The 19,484-nt window shown below is 31.6% G+C and overlaps 2 protein-coding genes and 1 long non-coding RNA gene across 5 annotated transcripts; 1 reads left to right on the forward strand and 2 right to left on the reverse strand.

The window, feature by feature from the left end:
• Window positions 1-1,733: 1,733 nt before the first annotated feature.
• LOC136341733 (facilitated trehalose transporter Tret1-like) lies at window positions 1,734-5,573 on the reverse strand. Of its 2 annotated transcripts, none has more exons than XM_066287062.1 (2): window positions 5,145-5,573; window positions 1,734-3,225 (listed from the first exon to the last, which is right to left on the reverse strand). In XM_066287062.1, the coding sequence occupies exons 1-2, from the start codon at window positions 5,203-5,205 to the stop codon at window positions 1,862-1,864; spliced, it is 1,425 nt and encodes a 474-aa protein (XP_066143159.1). In that variant the 5' UTR covers window positions 5,206-5,573; the 3' UTR covers window positions 1,734-1,861. The 2 variants fall into 2 exon arrangements, with proteins under 2 accessions (XP_066143159.1, XP_066143242.1); XM_066287145.1 differs by lacking the exon at window positions 5,145-5,573 and adding an exon at window positions 4,130-4,750.
• A 6,770-nt stretch (window positions 5,574-12,343) lies between these two features.
• On the reverse strand, window positions 12,344-16,532 carry LOC136341560 (facilitated trehalose transporter Tret1-like). Of its 2 annotated transcripts, none has more exons than XM_066286724.1 (2): window positions 16,195-16,532; window positions 12,344-13,829 (listed from the first exon to the last, which is right to left on the reverse strand). In XM_066286724.1, exons 1-2 carry the CDS (start codon window positions 16,289-16,291, stop codon window positions 12,451-12,453), a joined length of 1,476 nt encoding a protein of 491 aa, XP_066142821.1. In that variant the 5' UTR covers window positions 16,292-16,532; the 3' UTR covers window positions 12,344-12,450. The 2 variants fall into 2 exon arrangements, with proteins under 2 accessions (XP_066142821.1, XP_066142908.1); XM_066286811.1 differs by lacking the exon at window positions 16,195-16,532 and adding an exon at window positions 15,321-15,493.
• Window positions 15,690-18,421, forward strand: LOC136344445 (uncharacterized). The gene is made up of 2 exons (XR_010732967.1): window positions 15,690-15,829; window positions 18,176-18,421. It is a non-coding gene; the product is annotated as an uncharacterized lncRNA (long non-coding RNA).
• The last annotated feature ends 1,063 nt before the right edge of the window (window positions 18,422-19,484 follow it).

The following is a 19,484-nucleotide window of genomic DNA, read 5'->3' on the forward strand; positions in this document are numbered from 1 at the left end:
TTTTTAAGTACCTCTGACTTTGATTTACTACTTTATAAAAACAAATTTCAAAATTTCAAAAAACACCAGTTTTGTGATAATTTTTTTCTGACGCTGCATTTTTAAAGAAATTTCTCTAATATGGCAACGCCGCAACCAATTTAAAAAATGTTTAATGCATTTTCCTTCTAAATTAAGGTTTCATCAAATGGTATAAAAAAATTATGGGTTGCTACATATTTAAAAAATTATGACTTTATGCTGCCCAGCGAAAACGGAACACCCTGTATAAACAAAATTATTATTAAATCATGCAGCTTTCCAATATAAATGAGTACTGTACTAAACATTTCATATTGATATTTATACAAAGACACCAGAAACCAAGGCCGGAGTAATGGCGAACCCTGTATAATGTGATAAACGGTTTATGAAAATACAAATCTGCCTACGTTTTCTCTGTAGTGATTTCAATGTTTGGACAGCAACTTTAAAACGTCGAATGTGTCTAGACATCGATAATTTGAGACTTTGTGAGGTATGCGGAAAAAATACAATGGTGCAAAAATAATCAAGATAATTTTAACAATTCTGATAAACAACTAGTATTGTACATATAATTTAAATAACATATGCAGGTTATTAAAACTAGTTACCAGTTAACTTGAGATAGTTCTGATAAACGACTCAACAGCTTTAAATGGTTGTATTGGGAGTAAATTGAGCATAATCTCTCTCCAATCCACGTTTTTTCTCTCCATGTAACGTTGTCAAACAATGAGTTTTACGGTGTGTCTCTAAAGTTTTATATAAAATCTTACTCCACATTCTTAAGATCAATTGTAATCAATACAATTTCCAAAGCATTTTATTTTAATGAATCATTTCTTGAAATATAAAGTTGAATACATCACTGTAAGGAATTTTTGTGATGTTTTAATGCATTGCACTGCTGGCATTAGTAATACAAGATCTGACCTATATTATATAAGCACTTTGGATTAAGAAGGAGTTGAAACTATAATTTCGTTTAGAGTTTGAAATGACGAAATATTATATAAAAATGAGTAAGCACTAATGACAGCTGTAGATATATAAAAAAGAAACATTATTTTACTGGATGGAATGTTTGAAGGTACTTGAAATTGATGATAAAATGATGGCTCGTTATTGTAATCGAATCTATATAAAATAATTGAAGGCAGTTTGAGTGAAGGACTTGGAAACACTTTATAAGAATGATAAGTTTGTTTAGTCACTTAAAATATTTTTTACCTTATAAATTTAATGAGTATTTAATAAGTTATTTGTAGCAAAGCATTTCATTATGACTCAATATATTAAACGGAAATTTTGAGGATTGCAAAATGTAAATCCCTGTAATTGCAACATTCAAAATACAACCAAACTCACATTCAGAACGTAAAAAAACTGGAAAACCACAAATATTTCCAACACTCTTTAGCGTATTTACGAGATAGGTCGTAAATGATAAGAGCGTATCTGATTAGGGTGAATTCCTGGGAATGGCTCTAATTGTTCTTGTTTTTGAAAGATCTTGAGGAAGCCAGAATGTCACAAATTAGAAAAATCCTTAAAAACCTTTCATAAATTAAGTACCTTAGAAGATAATCAAAATCTGGAAAAACATCTTCGAAGACAAATTGTACACTATGTTCGGGTTTTCAGAAGTATTTCTTACAAGTTGACCGATTATTTTTAGTTGTACCACTAGTTACAATTAAAACACTAAATAATGATTACCAAACTAAAATTCATTTTATTGATCAATTGAGTTAACAGCAAAAACAATACAAAAATTAAACTATTCTAGACCTCACATCAATCATAACTATGAAAAAAAAATGTAAAATTGCCTGATCTAAAATTTGCCTTGTTCGATATGATCGGATTTTTCGCTTTTATTATGGTGTCCCTTTTCTCCCTTCAACATTAACTGTATATCATCTAGAGTCTGGCCTTTGGTTTCAGGTATCCAAAGCACGGTGAACAGAATCATCAAAAAGCTAAAGACAGTGAATACGTAGAGAGGTACATGAATTTGGAAATAGTTGAGAAGGGTCTGATAAAGTTTTATGGATACAATTGCGGCTAAGACGTAAAATACATCAGCTACTGTCATTCCTAAAGCTTTAACTGTTGTAGGGAAAATCTCAGCTATCATAACAATAGGGACTAATCCCAATCCCACTTTGAAGGTTGCTGCATATACCATCACGCAAGCTGCAGGTATCCAGCTAACACTGGAAACATCATGTCCTAGGTATTGTAGGTGGAAGAATATGCTCATGACAAGAAGGGCTAAGCCTGTGGTAAAGCTGGATGATATCAGGAGAAACTTTCTTCCAAAGCTGTCAATGATTACTGCTGCTATTCCAGTGCTGATCAACATTGTTCCTGCAAAGATCATCGAGGCAGTGGAGGAGTCTATGTGAACCGAACCAGCTTTATCCAAAATACTTTCGAGGTTCATCAGAAAGACACTGATTCCCACGAAATGTTGTCCCCCATTTAGAATCAAGGATATAAATAATGCTAAACGATTGCTCTTGATCATAATAAGGTCCTGTGGTCTCCCCTTCTCGGTCTTTTCCCTCTCTACCTCTTGCTCAATTCCTTTGAGCTCTTGATCTAAATCATCGTGAGATCTCAGCTTTCTTAACGCCTTTCGCGCCTTCTCGCAGTTATTTTTGTATACGTAATAGTAAGGAGATTCTGGTAAGAACCAAACGAACACAGCTTGGGATGCAGTTAAGATTATACCTACAGCGGGAGTCACCCAATAAGGGGCTAAAGTTCCCGTACAATAAACTATAAGTATTCCGACTACCATCATGAAGTAGATTAGTGAAGAAAGAAACCCTCTTATCCGATAATCAGATATTTCTGCAATGTACATAGGGGCAGCAACGAAGCACATATCGCCAGCCATTCCGGCTAAGAATCTTGAAGTGAAGATTATTTTGAGGTTCATGGTGGTTAAGAGGAGCACCCAGCAAAGGCACCCTAGGGTTGCAGAGATTATCATGGACATTTTCCTCCCCAAGTAATCGACACTGAGAATCGTAAATGGCAGGCCAGCAGCGTATCCTAATAAGTTGATAGTTTCCATCCACTCTCCGTCGTTTTCTGTCACTATTATATGAGTAGCGTTGCTTGTGAAGTAAGGGATCATTGGAGACGTCCATCCGTAGGTCATGCCGTCGGATATTGCCATGAGCGTACCTAAAATGCAAACAAAAAACAATATTATATAGCTGACTGATATTTTCAGACTCATTAGAAAAAGCAAGAAGTAGATGAGAAAGAGTTAAGAAATGAAACAAGATGTAGAATGTAACAAATTATACTTGTGAAGTTATTTTTATCAATGTTACTAAAATCCCAGGAAGTTTTTAAAAATCTGTTGGCATTTAATTCTATAGTTTTTTGTTTAATACCAAAGAGAATATGTAAGATGAGTTTCGTTTTCCATAAATACCTTCAAATTCGTGTGGTTAAGTCGCCCCTGGATTTAGGTAATGGATAAAAAATCCATTAATACCTATGGGTTTTAAGAGTTTGGCGCTTACTGAAGCATATGAAAGTTTTTAGAATTCAATTATCACTTAATTCAAAAATTTTGTTTCTAAAATATCAGAGCCGGAAATTGTTAATATTAAATTCAAGTCTTGAAAAACCTTTCAAAAACTAAGAATTTTTTAAGAAGTTTAGGTTTCTTTGCAACAACTTGAGAAAATATCGGGAATTTTTTTAGAATTTCTTGGTAGTATTTAATCCCAAGTTTGGGGCGCTGGAAAATTAATTAACTCTTAGGGAAATTATTAAATATTATTTAGTATTTAAAGGTAAAGTTAATCGGTAAAATGGCAGAGTTGCAGTTTTCGAGTAGCATCTAACATAAGTTTAGGTTAAAAAAGCTTCTTGGTAAAAGCTTGAATATTCTTTGAGGTCTGGATTACTTTATAACTTGGTAATATACCAGAGAAATTTTAAAAATAATTTTGACACCAAATCAAAACATTTATTTGTAAAATATCAGATAAGCGATATTTTGAAATTTAAGGCATTTGTAGTTGCTGATTACGAAGGCACGAAAAAAACCTATTAAGTCAAGCTTATCGGTTACCTTAATAACATTTCATAAAGCCTCCCATCGGTACTCTGACTTTGTGATAACAATCTTACACTGTTAATTCGTTTAAGAAAACAACTTTATAATTTAACTTAATTTTAATTGCGTTATTTAATGATATTATGTAGATCACGTTTGTTAGCTGTACAAATGCGTATAGCTAACATGCATATTATTAAATTACCGTCTAGTACCGTAGAGTATTCTCTGAAATGCGACGGATATTCGTGATTATATTTGCATCTGTATTTTGACAATAATAGTAATTGCTATAGAAGTCTTTTATTTTTCTTGGAAAAACCCCACACTTAATAATTATGTTGTCAATAATAGATTAATTATTTGCCTTCGTATTATATACCTATATACACCGTTAATATAAATTTGTTATCCATGTTAAGAGCTGACATGAACACAATGACAAATTATCATTTTGGTTCAAATAGCGTTATCTACTGTCTAAATAATAATGTATAATAACTCGACTGCTCTGGGTCTCAGCAAATTTCCTAAATATGTCTGGAGAAATTTTCTAAAATTTTTATGGATTGGTATCTCTTAACAGTCGTTAGTCTTTTTCTTGAAAGAGCAATGAACGATCGTACTATTCAAGTGTAAGTTAATATCTGCAATGCAATAGGGTATGGGTATTCCACAACATTTCCTGGTGATTAGAATAGTACAATTTTCGATGCACATTCGTTATTTGAAATACAAAAAATGTCATTAAATTAAAGTGAGTTTAAAAGAGTATTTCAGTAGAAAAGTTAGTGTAAACATATATGAAAATTGCTTTGCTATAAAATAATATGCCACAAAATATCACCACTTATAATAAAAAACATCACCAAAATATTTGTGACTGTTAAAGTACTTGTGACTCATCGATAATAATTTGCTGAAGTCACTTACCCGAGCATTAAGTTTTACTTTTTTTTAAAAGCTCTACTCTATGATTTTTAACAAAAAATTTCATTTCAATATTTGACTTAAAAAAATCTGTACGTACCTATAAATGTCGCCATGGCTTGAGGGAAAAAATCCATGATCAGCTTTTTATCAACCGTCATGTTTAAATCTTGAGCAACTTCCTAATTAAAATGAACAGGCTTAAAACAGAACTTAAAGTCAGTAGCGATTGAAGATTTAAAAGAGCACAAACGTTGTAAACTACCATATCAATATTTGGAACAACAAACGCTATAGTAGAAGAGTCTAGTACTCAACTAACTTGGGACTCTCAAGTGTTTCCTTATTATATTCTGGAACAAGATCAACAACGAACAGATAATTTTTTTTCCGCTTCTACGTCCGATTTATACAGGGTGGCCGCGTTCAAATTAGAGTTGCAGTGGATATAGGCTTTGAATGATCGATTAAGCCACCGGTGTGGCACCTGTGGCGGCCATTGCATTGTGCAGCTTTTAAGTACTCTTTAGATTGACACTTTGATATTTTAGGAAATTTATCAATGTATTTCGTGACGTCTAGGTTGATTAAACTAATTATAGTAAAAAATGATGGCAGCGGGAATATTTCTGCGTTAATGTCTAAAAAGAAATTTAATGTTCCAGAAATTGCTTTTCTGCCCACAATGTATATAGCCAGATTTGATTCCTTATCCGTTAACGTTAAACGACCCCCCACAATAATAATTAGACCTTTGCAAATCAAATGTTTTAAGAAAATATTTATTTAGACGTGTTTACATGTAAATGTCATGAATTACAGGGATCAAATCGCAATTTGGAAAAACACCTAGATTTCAAATTGTTTAATCAAGCAATAAAATTTGTTGCATAAACTAACATGAGATTTTACCCTTTGGCAATATTTACCAATACTAATGAATTTTTATTTTCTTTAAATTTTGTCTATAAGATAAATATTGTTCTCATCGAGAAGGTATGTGTCTACTTATATCGTCAAGAATAAATGTCCGGGACTCCTCGATTATCTGATAACATGACTCGCTGAGAACCTTTCCGAACATTCTAATTTATCAAATATGAAAATGAATGCTTATTGTTGCATTTTTGAGAGTAATTTTAATTACTATTTTAGCTGTAATCGGATAAAATAGTTTTTTTTTATATTTGTATAATATAAATCCCTTTATAAGCAGATAATTATAAATCGCAATAAATTCAATGTCGAATAAATGATATATTTAAGGAATGTTAAATATTTACTTTGGATATTAACCGTGTACTACCACTGAAATCTGTATCTGCGAACGATAAATGATGTTAAATATAACGTTTAATTTAAAGTAAATTTAAATTAATTTTTCATTTAAGTGCCGGTTCTTTGATGTCCTCTGGATGCAGAATAACTTTCATCAAGGTTAATCGTAAGTCAAAATGTCGTTAATTATCAAGAAGTTTTATATAACTGACTTTGCTTCAAGTGTTCGTTAAATTTAACTTGATTTTGAAAAAACTTCATCTGCCAGTTAGGTACGTCTGCTACTGTTTGCTCAAATATTTATGGTTATAATGAAATGGTTACGTAAATTTTTGAACTCATATGAAATTTTATGATTTTTAAAATACCCAAAGAGATTTATCGCGGTATGTGATATATCATATTGATTCCGTTATGTAAGAATTATTACTGCAAGATCGTCTCGAATCGGCTTTTTGATTATTCCTGGTGGTCAATTTCATCACTTATAATATATCAAAAGATTTTCATTTATTACAAAGAGTGATCATTAAAAAAAAACTCCAAGCAGGCGTAACACCTGCATTTAAAATAAATTATTCCGTTCTTTAGTGGTCTCAATGTATGTTTGTCATGACGAGCTCAAATTACTTCAATAAAAAATTTTTTCTGCGACAATTTTTTAAAAGTATAGGTAGGTAGAGGTATTATCGAAAAAGTGAATTAGTAGTTACTAAGTAGCTGCTTCCATTCATTAGAAAAATCATCTTGAATGAATATTTAGAAAAGGACAACAACAAAAACTAGAGCTATGCAATCTTCTATTATACAGGGTGTTTGGTTTACCGATACACATCCGAAAGAGGGTGGTAGGTACGATGATTGTGAACGTATTAGACCATATACTATTATACAAAGTATCACTCATTTCCAGATATCGCCATTTTTCCGAATTTTACCAAATTCATTGTGTAATTCCGTGCAAATTACAATAAAAATTTAATAAAACATTTGTGGTGACTCTATCGGTTTTCGCATAAACTTGAATATGTATTTTATCGATATCAAACATGTAGTAGTATCTGCATATGAAAAAAAAATGTGATGCTTTAAAATTCTAAAAATGAATTTATCTAATATCAAATCTTGACTTTGTAAGTAAATAAAGAGAAAGATGAAAATGGAACAGTCGTTCAAATATCTTTAAAAACTTCTTTCACCATTGCTCTTTAGAATTATGTATTGAAAAGCGTAGACTAATGCCCCATAAAGTATTTAATTAAAAAAGAAAAAAAATTGCAGAAAAAATGCATAGAGCAATTTAACAAATTGAATGAAAACTTAATAAGTAATTATTATTTATGTAAATTATACTATTTACTTATAACGAATTATTATTCTCAAAATGGGAACCATCATTTCTGATAAAACATCGACATCTTCGTCTTATCTCTATGGTGGTTACTCTGAGCCTCATTTCAGCCTTCATTAATTTTAGTACCCCATTAATTGTTTGAATGAGATGGTCTCGATCATGAATTTCTTCATCGTATATCAGTTCTTTCATTCGTCCCTAGATATGATAGTCAACTGGGGTGAGATCTGGAGATCTGGCAAGCCATAATATTGGTCAATTTCGTCCTATTCATCTTTCAGGAAATTGACTATTTTGAAAACTCTTTTATTGTTCTTTGATAATGGGCCGGACATCCATCTGTGGCGTATACAAATAATTCAGGTGTTAATTTTGAGTACCTGAATTATTTCATTTTTAGTATTAATGTTGACTGGTGGATTGATTATTATAATTAGTTTTTTTGTTTCTATAGTTTTAGAATCAGACCACCATTTATTATTTTTTAAAATGGTTTTTTAGAATAGTGATCGGGTAATTGAGGATACATATATATTAGATAGTTTACAAAAAGAAGGTTAGTTAGTTCTCAGTTCTTGTTGTATATTGACTATCATTATCAAATACAATAAAAGAATAATTGGTGACCTCGACGTGATTTCAACGCCTCAATCAAGCTTCCTCACTCAAACATGCCCCGTACTCGACTACATGTGGATCAATCAGAAGTTACCGTCGAACCCTCTACTGATCACGAAACCCGAATTTTTGTAAAAACTCCACCATTCAGCCGAACAGAACCAAAACTGTGGTTTTCACAATTGGAATCACAATTCATCATCAACGGAGTAACTTCAGACGATTTTAAATTTCACACTACAATTGGAGTTATGGACACAGAGAATCTAGTTTGTGTTAAAGATTTGATTCTTAAACCACCAGTAACCAACAAGTTCGAAAATCTTCGTCGAAAAGTATTGGATGCCCTTGCTGAATCACAAGAGAAAAAACATAAGAAACTTTTTTCTCAGCTACAACTTGGAGATAAAAAACCTTCCGCAATTCTTTCCGAAATGAACAGCTTAGGAGGTTCGTCACTTCAAGAAACAATGTTAAAAACCCGATCACTATTCTAAAAAACCATTTTTAAAAATATTAAATGGTGGTCTGATTCTAAAACTATAGAAACAAAAAAACTAATTATAATAATCAATCCACCAGTCAACATTAATACTAAAAATGAAATAATTCAGGTACTCAAAATTAACACCTGAATTATTTGTATACGCCACACATCGTTTTGAAATATGATTTTCGCTCTTACATCTAAAGGCACTTCGTCCAAAATATCTGATACATTATTCCTTAAAAATTCTAAATAATTTTCGCCATTTAAATGGTCTGGCGAAAAATATGGACCAATCAAGTGCCTGCCTATTATACCAGCCCACACGTTTACGCTAAATTTATGTTGAAACGAAGTTTCTTTTTTCATATGCGGATTTTCTTCAGCTTAATAATGCAGGTTATGAAAGTTGGTAATTCCTTCACGGGAAAATTTGGATTCATCCCTCCATAAAATCCTGCAAAAAAATCTTCCATCTTCAATATCGGCATGTAAGATAAACCGACAAAAATTTGTTCTTCGGATTGGGTCTCCTTCCTCAAGTGCTTGCACGGAAGTATAGTGGAAAGGGTCCATTTTCTCAGAGTGTAGAACTGACCACACCTTCCACTTAGATACGTTGAATCGTTCAGATACTTTCCTAATGCTTACAGTGGGCTCTGCTTCAAATGTATTTAAAATTTGTACATCTACTTTAGCGTGATGTTGTTGGTTGTTCGCTTTAGGATCTTCATGATGTAAATTGCGAATTTCACTCATTCTACAGTATGTATTAGCGAATAATTTCACGTTAGGTACTCTTCTTTGAGGAAATCTTTCATGATATAATCGCTGAGCAGCAGCTGCGTTATCGTCAGCTCTACTATACATAAAAATTATATCGGCACGTTCAACATTTGAATATACAGCCATTAATCTAAATTGTTGAAAATGAGAAACCACAAAATACAGAAACCAAATTAAATGTATACTAATTTAATTTTATTAACTAAAAATTAAAACTAATGAAATCCTGAATAAAACAATATCCGCAATATCTTGATGCTAGGCAACACAGTATCATGGCTTATGCGATCTCTAAATGAAAATGAGGATAGCTCTACGCATTTTTTAAAAATGTTTTAATTAAATACCTTATAGACCATTAAGTCTGCGCCTTTCAATACATTATTCGAAAGAGCAATGGTCAAAGAAGTTTTCAAAAATATTTAAACGGCTCTTTCATTTGCATATTTCTCTTTATTTACTTACAAAGTCAAGGTTTGATATTAGAGAAATTCATTTTTGTAATTTTAAAGCATCACATTTTTTTTTCATATGCAAATACTACTACATGTTTGATATCGATAAAATACATATTCGAGTTTATGCGAAAACCGATCGAGTCACAACAAATTTTTTATTAAATTTTTATTGTAATTTGCACGGAATTACACAACGAATTTGGGAAAATTCGGAAAAATGGCGATATCTGGAAATGAGTGATACTTTGTATAATAGTATATGGTCTAATACGTCCACAATCATCTTACCTACCACCTTCTTTCGGATGTGTATCGGTAAACCAAACACCCTGTTTAAAGCCATAAAACTCGTTACAGATTACTGTTATTAACAACAATTTTGTAATTCTGAACATTATGGCGAACGCAAATTTTTTACCTTAAAGAAGTTGACAATAGCAAGAGGTAGGCGTCTTATAAGGTAATTTAATGAATTTCGAATGACAATTTTCAAGAAAACTCACCCTCAAGTACATATGGTATTCCATGTCGATGATTCGTTCATCTTTTATGAAAAACTAGACTTAGGATAGTTCTGAGGAGTTTACAAATGGCACGTTTTATGTATTTTTAGAATCATGAAAACTGTTGGAAAGGCACAGTGGGGTGGGTATATTACTTAAAATACTCTTAGAATCTTGAGATGTGTAGAAAGGTTGAAAAATATACAGGGTGTTTTATCTATAAATTAAAATTACGATTATTTTTCGATACTAGCAGTAATGTTGTAGTTATAAAAATACTTTAGACGACTATTCCAAGTTACATTATCTAAATAGATGCCAAGTTTTTAAGAAGAATTTTAGGTCTAGTTTTCCATAAACGTTTAAAGCTTCATCGACAATGGGGCACCCTGGGTGTGGATTAACTACAAACCGAGAAGAAAAATGACTACTAAATTGGTCCGGCATGCTGCGATGTTTTTTGATTAGATTTAATTTTTCATTTTATACAGGGTATCCTCGAATTACGTGGCCAAAATAATACCGCAGATTGTTTGAGTGAAAATAAGTCGATTTAACTAAACTTCCCTCAGTCCAAAAGTTGATAATTATGGAGCTACAGAGTGTTAAAGTTGAAAAAAAAAATCACATTTTCTTTAATATCTTTCGATTTCTTTGAGTTAATTTCACGAAATTTCATATTTGAGGGTGTTTTAGGATACGAAATTCAAATTTATTAACGATTTAGTTGTTGCTTCTAGGGGGCGCCACAAGCGACCATTAGGACACATTTAAATCTCTGTAACTTTTTCGTGCCACGGTGTATATTATTTTGGTATTTAAAAACCTTTCTCCCTACCTTTTATACTTAGAAAAGGTATACTTTATTGACGTCGCTAGAAGCAACGGTTTTGGAGAAAAATGCATCTAAGCCTGATGATGCATGCAAATTACCTTAAAATTATTTTCCGTTAAAAAAAATTAAGTTTTTCAAAAATAATTATTAGTAAAGGTATAACAATAAGTTTTCAAAATCAGATATTATTTTGACTATTACAACGGCAAAGTCCATAAACTAACAGCATATCCACCATTTCAGAATAAGTGAATTTATTGGCCATACTTATGGATATTTACAGGAACAAGAAGCGAAACTGACAAGAAAAACTGAGGGCTAAATAAAAAAACTGACATTTGAGAAACAAATTCAAGTGTTAAAATGTCAATTAAAAACATAGCCAACTGAGTTATTTACTTAAAAGCGCCAACGCAAATATGCAGCGCATTAGAATTATGCGTTTTTCTCCAAAACCGTTGCTTCTAGCGACGTCAATAAAGTATACCTTTTCTAAGTATAAAAGGTAGGGAAAAAGGTTTTTAAATACCAAAATAATATACACCATGACACGAAAAAGTTACAGAGATTTAAATGTGTCCTAATGGTCGCTTGTGGCGCTCCCTAGAAGAAACAACTAAATCGTTAATAAATTTGAATTTCGTATCCTAAAACACCCTCAAATATGAAATTTCGTGAAATTAACTCAAAGAAATCGAAAGATATTAAAGAAAATGTGATTTTTTTTTCAACTTTAACACCCTGTAGCCCCATAATTATCAACTTTTGGACTGAGGGAAGTTTAGTTAAATCGACTTATTTTCACTCAAACAATCTGCGGTATTATTTTGGCCACGTAATTCGAGGACACCCTGTATAAGGATCAGTTGCGGACAAAGTCATACTGTTTTGCATCCATTTTTCCTAAGAAATTTACGAAAATACATGGATTGAGAATAATCCAGAAATTTAAGCACTTGTCATGGGAAATAAAACACATGTTTTTAGTCTAAAAACATAGGAATCAAATTATTTAGTTTTTTACGAGGCACTTAATTCTTCATCGCTTAACCTATATAAGGTATGATGAATATATTTTAATTACGTTTCATTCCAAGACAGCATTTGGATTATTTATCTCCTTGGACTTATATTGGCTCTCAAAATCTTCGGGTTTAATTCCTTTAAGCATTAGCTGGATCTCATCCAAAGTCTTACCTTTTGTTTCTGGTACTCCAAAATAAACAAAAAATACTGCTAAAAAACTAGATATTCCGAACAGGTAAAATGGAGCATGCATTCCATAATTTTCATATAAGCTAGTATATATCACTATGGAAATAATGGAAGCTATTACATAAATTACATCGGCTATAGTCATTCCTATAGCTTTTATAGTTGTCGGGAAGATTTCTGCCGTTACTACTATTGGAACTAAACCTAACCCTAACTTAAAGGTAGCTGCATAGATCATTATGCACACTGCCGGTATCCAGCTGATAACCGTGACATCATATTGCACATTCTTTAAGTGGAAATATACAGCTATAACAAGTAGTACTGCTCCCGTAAGTACTCCTGACAGGATTAGCAAAACTTTCCTGCCAAATTTATCTATAATGGCAGAGGCAACACTGGCAGATATTAGCAATATCACAGCAAATACTATGGCAGCAGTGGAGGTTTTCATGTAGACCGATCCTGCTTCATTCAAAATCACGTGCAAATTCATGAAAACTACGCTAATACCAACGAAGTGTTGAGCTCCATTGAGTATCAACATTATCAACAATGCACGTCTGTTACTTTTTATCAACACTAGGTCTTGTGGTCTTCCTTTATCGGTCTTTTGCCTCTCTACAGCTTTTTCAATTTCAAGTATCTCCCGATCAATGTTAGAATCAGCTCCTCTTAATCTGACCAAAGACTTCTTGGCATCTGCATTTTTGTTGGTGTAAACGAGATAGTAAGGAGACTCTGGCATCAATGGGAAAAATATGACTTGTACTAGAGTGAGGACTATTCCAATAATAGGAACGTATATGAAAGGAGTGAGAGATCCTACAGTGTAAACGAGCAGCATGCCCACTAACATCATGAGGTAGATCATTGCAGATAGAAATCCTCTAAACCGGTGATCAGCAATTTCCGCTATATACATAGGGGCGGCCACAAAGCACATATCGCCAGCCATTCCGGAGAAAAATCTTGCTACGAAGATGACAGCCAAACTTTTCCCAACCAAGATCATGATCCAACATATGCATCCTACCGCTGCTGATATGATCATGCACTTTTTTCTTCCTAAATAATTTACTCCTAATATGGTGAAGGGCAATCCTGCTGACGCTCCAAATAAGACTATAGTCTCCATCCATTCGCAATCTTTGTCGGTTACTTCAATGTGGGTTTGATTGCTTTTGAAGTAGGGAATCATGGGAGAAGTCCAGCCGTAAGTCATGCCATCAGATACCGCCATTAGGGTGCCTGAAAAAATTACAAAAATGAAGAAAATTCACTATTGAAATATGTGTAAGACGCCTGAAGAAGTAAAACAATTTATTGAAATAATAAGAACAATTAAAGAAGAAAAAAAGGATTTCCTCATACATCTTTTAGTAATTAAATTCATGAAACCCCCTATATATTTTTAACATAAAAAATGTCCAAATTCGATTCTTATAAATTTAATACACATATATGAGAGATACACTGTTATAAGAAGTTGATTATCGTTTGCTACATTTAATCATTGAGGTGATTGATTATATAATAACAAAAATTCTTACCAGATAATATGGATTTAGATTGAAAATTTCTATTGAATGCATGTACGCAAGTGGGTTTTATATCTCCCTTTGTATACTTTGATAAGAGGATTTAAAGTGACACGAAGGAATTCCCATTAAATTAGTGAAAACATATGTTTGTCAAAGTGATTTGGACGCTATGCTATCCCTAGGTAATAGTACACTTTAATGCTAGAAATATTGGAAATTCAGTTTTAGGGATTTTCATTTAAATACACATTCAAAATCAGAAAAATAAATATCAATCGCTTTGTGTGGGAGAGCATCTTGGATCCAACGAAATAAAATAGCAATTTTGCTTAATGTACTTCGTCTTTTAAAACACACGGACACAATTCATTTGAGTTAAATTTTCAAGAAATTAGTCCGCTGATTCTTGAGATATGGACCTCCTTAATCACCTTCAAAATATCTGAAAATTTAATTACTTTAAGATACTGTTTTTTGCAGTTTTCCGGTCTAATCGAGTGACACGGATCGCTGTTGAACATGCAATTGTTTTTTTCTGTATTCGAAAAATAAAGAAAATAAGCATCTTTGAAAAAATAATGTTATTTTATTAGGGAAAACTATTTGATAATGACGCTGATTTATCAGTAATTTTCGAAATAATATGATATGAATAACTCGCTTTCTACTCTTAGAATTGTTCTTGAAAGATTTATTCATTAGGTTATTTAAATTATTGATACTAATTTACAAGATTATGGACGAAAATATAAGAACATCTTTAAAATTGAATGGATATTATACAAAAATAATAAAAACGTTTATTTTGTATGGCAAATCAAAACCTTTTGGAGTCATGATGTGCTGTAATCATACAAAAATTTACAATTTTGCCAATGCTTATTTAAAAATATTCGTTCGTCGACCTTGAGCGATAAATTATCTCAGTTAGTAGTTTAACGCACGTGTGATTTTAATACCATGAATTCAAATAATGTTGTAAATTTTAATTCACTAAGAACAATTATTAATTTAAATAGGAACCATTGTATGTCTCATAAATTAGAATGTGTGTACTTTCGATTCAATCACTAATCAGTCATACCTTTTGTATATTTAGAAACACAGTTATTAGCAGAGAAAATATAAGAATCAGTAAATGACGACTGCTTGAAAATACCAAATTACATAACTGTTTTTGTTTGTATGCAAGTCTTACCTAGAAGGACTTCAAGTATTCCTAAATGTTGTAGATCCGTCATGTTAAAATAACTATATGTTGACTAAGTAAGTATTATTTTAATAAAAAAGCATTTTCATCGACGAATCGCGACACTTAATAAAAGTTTAGGTTAATCACATGGCAATGAGGAATGGTATGGTATAAACGGACGAGTACAATGAATGTAGTTCCCTCGATTTATCGAAAATTGGCGATGGTGGGAGCGCCAACATTCTACCTGTGTAAAAGGTAGAGGGTCTAACTTTCTATTGCCCGAAAGAAGAATGTTAGTAGGCACGAAAGCTGTTGACTAGAGACTAATGTTTCTGAGTACAATGTACAACAGTGAATAAACGATGTAGCTTCCTTCAGTACCTTCATACCAAATAATTAGTATGAAATACATATTGTATGTGGCAATGTATAATTTGCAGTGATTCCTAAGTCTCTTTCCTTAAAAGAATTTTGAATTATTTGTAATATCGAACAAAAAAATACTGGTTTAGGTAAGTTCAAGATATGAAAAACTTAAAAATATAGTGTGTAATTACAATGCAATAATTTCATCGATAATTGAATATAGGGCGTTACAAAAACACATGTGTCACAAACTAACTTAAAGAACGAAAAAAAGTTTACATTCAAATCTGTTACCTTTGTGTTTTAGAGTATTATATATAAAAATATCTATAGGATCATTTTTTAATTCCAGTTCACGTTTAAGTTTCTAAAACTTAGTTTTTTAAGCGATATACCCTGTACTTTTTGCCAGTTTAGATAGGCTGTATTTGAGTTTCATTAATTAATTCTTTTTCCAAACGGATCTCCCTGTAATATAAATAAAAATTCAACAAATTGCGTATATACATACCGAGCAATGTGGCTAGAACCTGCGGTAACAGTTGGCTAAAAACATTTTTCTCTTGCATCTTTTTCTTCTTCACAATACCAAAAAAGCACAAAATCATCAATCATTCATTTTAACTGAAGCGTTGGGAAAGAAATACCACCATGTTCAACCAACATATCCACTAAAAATATTATAACAATAGACTAAGTTTGTTTAATATGTTATGATATTTCTATGTATGCTGAGATTTAATAACAATTGAATTCTGTTACAAGGCGATGATTGTATTTTAACATTAATTTATAAAATAGAGATCAGGCGCAAGACATAAGTAACTCAATGCTCTATAGAAACTGGAATATTCCATATGGTTTTATAAATTAGAATGAGACCAAAATATCCAGATGCAACTCCTGGAACTTCTACGCATAACACTGCCTGTTATGTAGGATCTATTTTGGAGCACAGTGGGATCAATAGTTGTTGAAAATGAGCCCTAAATCCAGTGTGTTGAGAGTAAGGAGAGAACAGGCAGGACACATCACAACTTTCATGATTGGATTACAAAATTACAAAAAAGCTTCCAACGGATTTTAACACATTTTAGCAGTAAATTGCGGGCACAAAGAAAGAAAAAACTAAATTTCTGCTTTTCCGAATTGGCCAAGTAGTGTCTGGGAATGTACTTGCAATCGTTCTGTATTCCATAGAAAATTTTCTATGAAAAACTGAAGGTTGAATGACCTACTTACAGAAATGATTCCATTATAATCAATTTCAGCAAACATAAAGTTTTTATATGCGAAATTGCCTCTCATTTCAGGGAAATAAAACTGAAAAAATCTTACCCCCCCACACCTTTATCTCTCAATTGTTCATACCATTCTAAAAATATTATTAAAATTATTTAGGTAGGCAGGGGTGTGGCACAATTAGAAAAATCTGTCTCAGCAGATCGAAAATAAGCTCTTCGTCTATAAAAACCTGTTATTGTTTGAACAAAATATCATTGAAATTTATTTTATCAGAGGCATGTAAACTCAGGCTATCATTTGCTTTGGTTTCAAACCGTATAATATTGCTTACATATCAAACTTCACATTACAATTGTTTCTAGATTCTGTAAATAATAAAAATGCAAATAGCCATTATATGTAGCAGGTATTGAACTTGCAAAGGAAAAAATGGAAGAATTCTGTTTAGGTGGCAGTAGATGCTTATTTCCCGTAAGGCTCTAAATGCCAGTATACTTCATCTACATAATTTTATTGGCGTTTATATCCAGAATATTATTCAGATTAATCATTTAATTAATAACCCAACCAATAGTGTTTTGCTACGTATATTCGAGCTAATAAACGCAATGCAATGCAATTAGATTTACAAATTAATCTTGATTGTTTCTGAGTGATATTTTCAAGAACATTGTATATTTCGTTGTTTATCTTGGCATCCACAAGTTTATCGGTATTAATTGGTCTAAGCGATTTTTATATTATTAGTTTATGAAATTAATAGTTGAGATAATTGGATCTATTACTTATTCACAGTATTGACAAAATGATATTTGTTTTCTACATTATGGTGTAAATTAAGTAGGTATTTAAAGGTATTGTTAATAGGTGTGGGAAATGGAAGAGGATTTGAGCCGAATATTGAAAAACTAAGTTTTAGAATGTCCTGATAAAACATAATGTTAAGAAATTTATGGTCAGTGGTAACCATCAATCAAAGTGGACCTGTTAATTGTAAAAGTGTTGGTTTAGCTTTCACCTAACTTTGAAAAATACGTCATCTGTTATCTCGTTCACTATTAGCTGTCGTTCGATAACTGGACACTGAACAATTGACTATAAGAGTCTTATAGTTCGGGAATGATTTTTTAGAGTTTTCAAATTGGAACATACATTTATTTCATAATTTGAAAATCAAATATATTTGGAAAAATTATATTTTTATTGGGTTAATGTGGTATTGTTAACCCGACGTACGTCTGTTGCAGGTTAGGCAGGAATAGTCACAGAATGGGAACTTCCATCAGTGTACTCATTGGAATACCTTTAAAAAAAAAATCAAAAATTATATTAAGGTTTCTGAATCACTTAGACAAACTTTACCTTAAAGTCCCTTATTTCATCGCTTTCATGTACTTCGAAAAGGCCCCAGAAGGAAAAAGGACCCCAGAAATATAAGTAAGCTGGAATTTCTCATGTCCACATGTCCTAATATATCCGATTTTCTTTTTTAATTTATTTTTAATTTTTTTGTTATTTTCATTTTTTAACTTTTAGGTTTTAAAACAATTTAACTATAATTTGTATACTACATTTAGCGCAACAAGAATAACCTCAAAATCTTATAAAGATTTAGTGGAATGGCATATACAAGTGGTAAATAGATTTTCAACTTCACGATAGGAAACATTATAATTATTGCTTTTTTTCAACAGTCTCCATTTAATCGTAAAATAATATTAAAAGCATAAATAATAATAATACCACTGTAAACTTACGGTTTATGAAATATGAAACTTCTTAATGCATTAACTTTTGGGGATACTTTTCATATCATTCATGAGATTTAGAGAAAACGTAACAAACGTAATTAGAACAATTTGAACGATGTCGTATTAATGTTGAAGATAAATATTATGAAAAACGTGCACAAGATTCATCACGTGAAATCATTTAGGATTACATTATATGAGTTTATGGAAGATTAATCCACTTATTACACTGTGACTGGATTATTGTTATGTTTATATAGGATTTTTGTAATAGTTACTTTAACACATGATTAATGATATATTTTTGTTTCGTCAATCTCGGTTTTTTTTACTTCTTGCGATGAACATTTTCGAAAACAAAGCATTCATTTAAATGAACTTGAAAATTCAAATCGTTATAGAACTAAGTAAATATTTCTTATTTTTTAAGAGGACATTGCAGAGACAATATTAAATTTATGATTCTAAATTTTGTCGATTAATGTTGTTATGGTGAAAATATTGAAGCGTAACACTAATTTCTTTTTGGTTAAAAATTAATTGATGCACATAGACGTAACCTTAAAAAAGGAAAAAATGTTTCTGCTTTAGATTTACAGACTCGCGCAGATAAAATTTATCCCCCATATAATATCTGTAATTTTGAAATTAAAAGAAAAGGACTATTACTTATATTACTAAGCTATCACTTGTATTACTAAACACCACTTATATTGCAGGAAAGTGGTGGGTGATGCTCTAATTCATCGTTAAATCACATTAAACCTCATGCAAATATGACATCCGCTCTTAACCGATTAATGCA

The sequence above is a fragment of the Euwallacea fornicatus genome, chromosome 1, assembly GCF_040115645.1.
Source record: "Euwallacea fornicatus isolate EFF26 chromosome 1, ASM4011564v1, whole genome shotgun sequence".
Classification (NCBI taxonomy): Eukaryota; Metazoa; Arthropoda; class Insecta; order Coleoptera; family Curculionidae; genus Euwallacea; species Euwallacea fornicatus.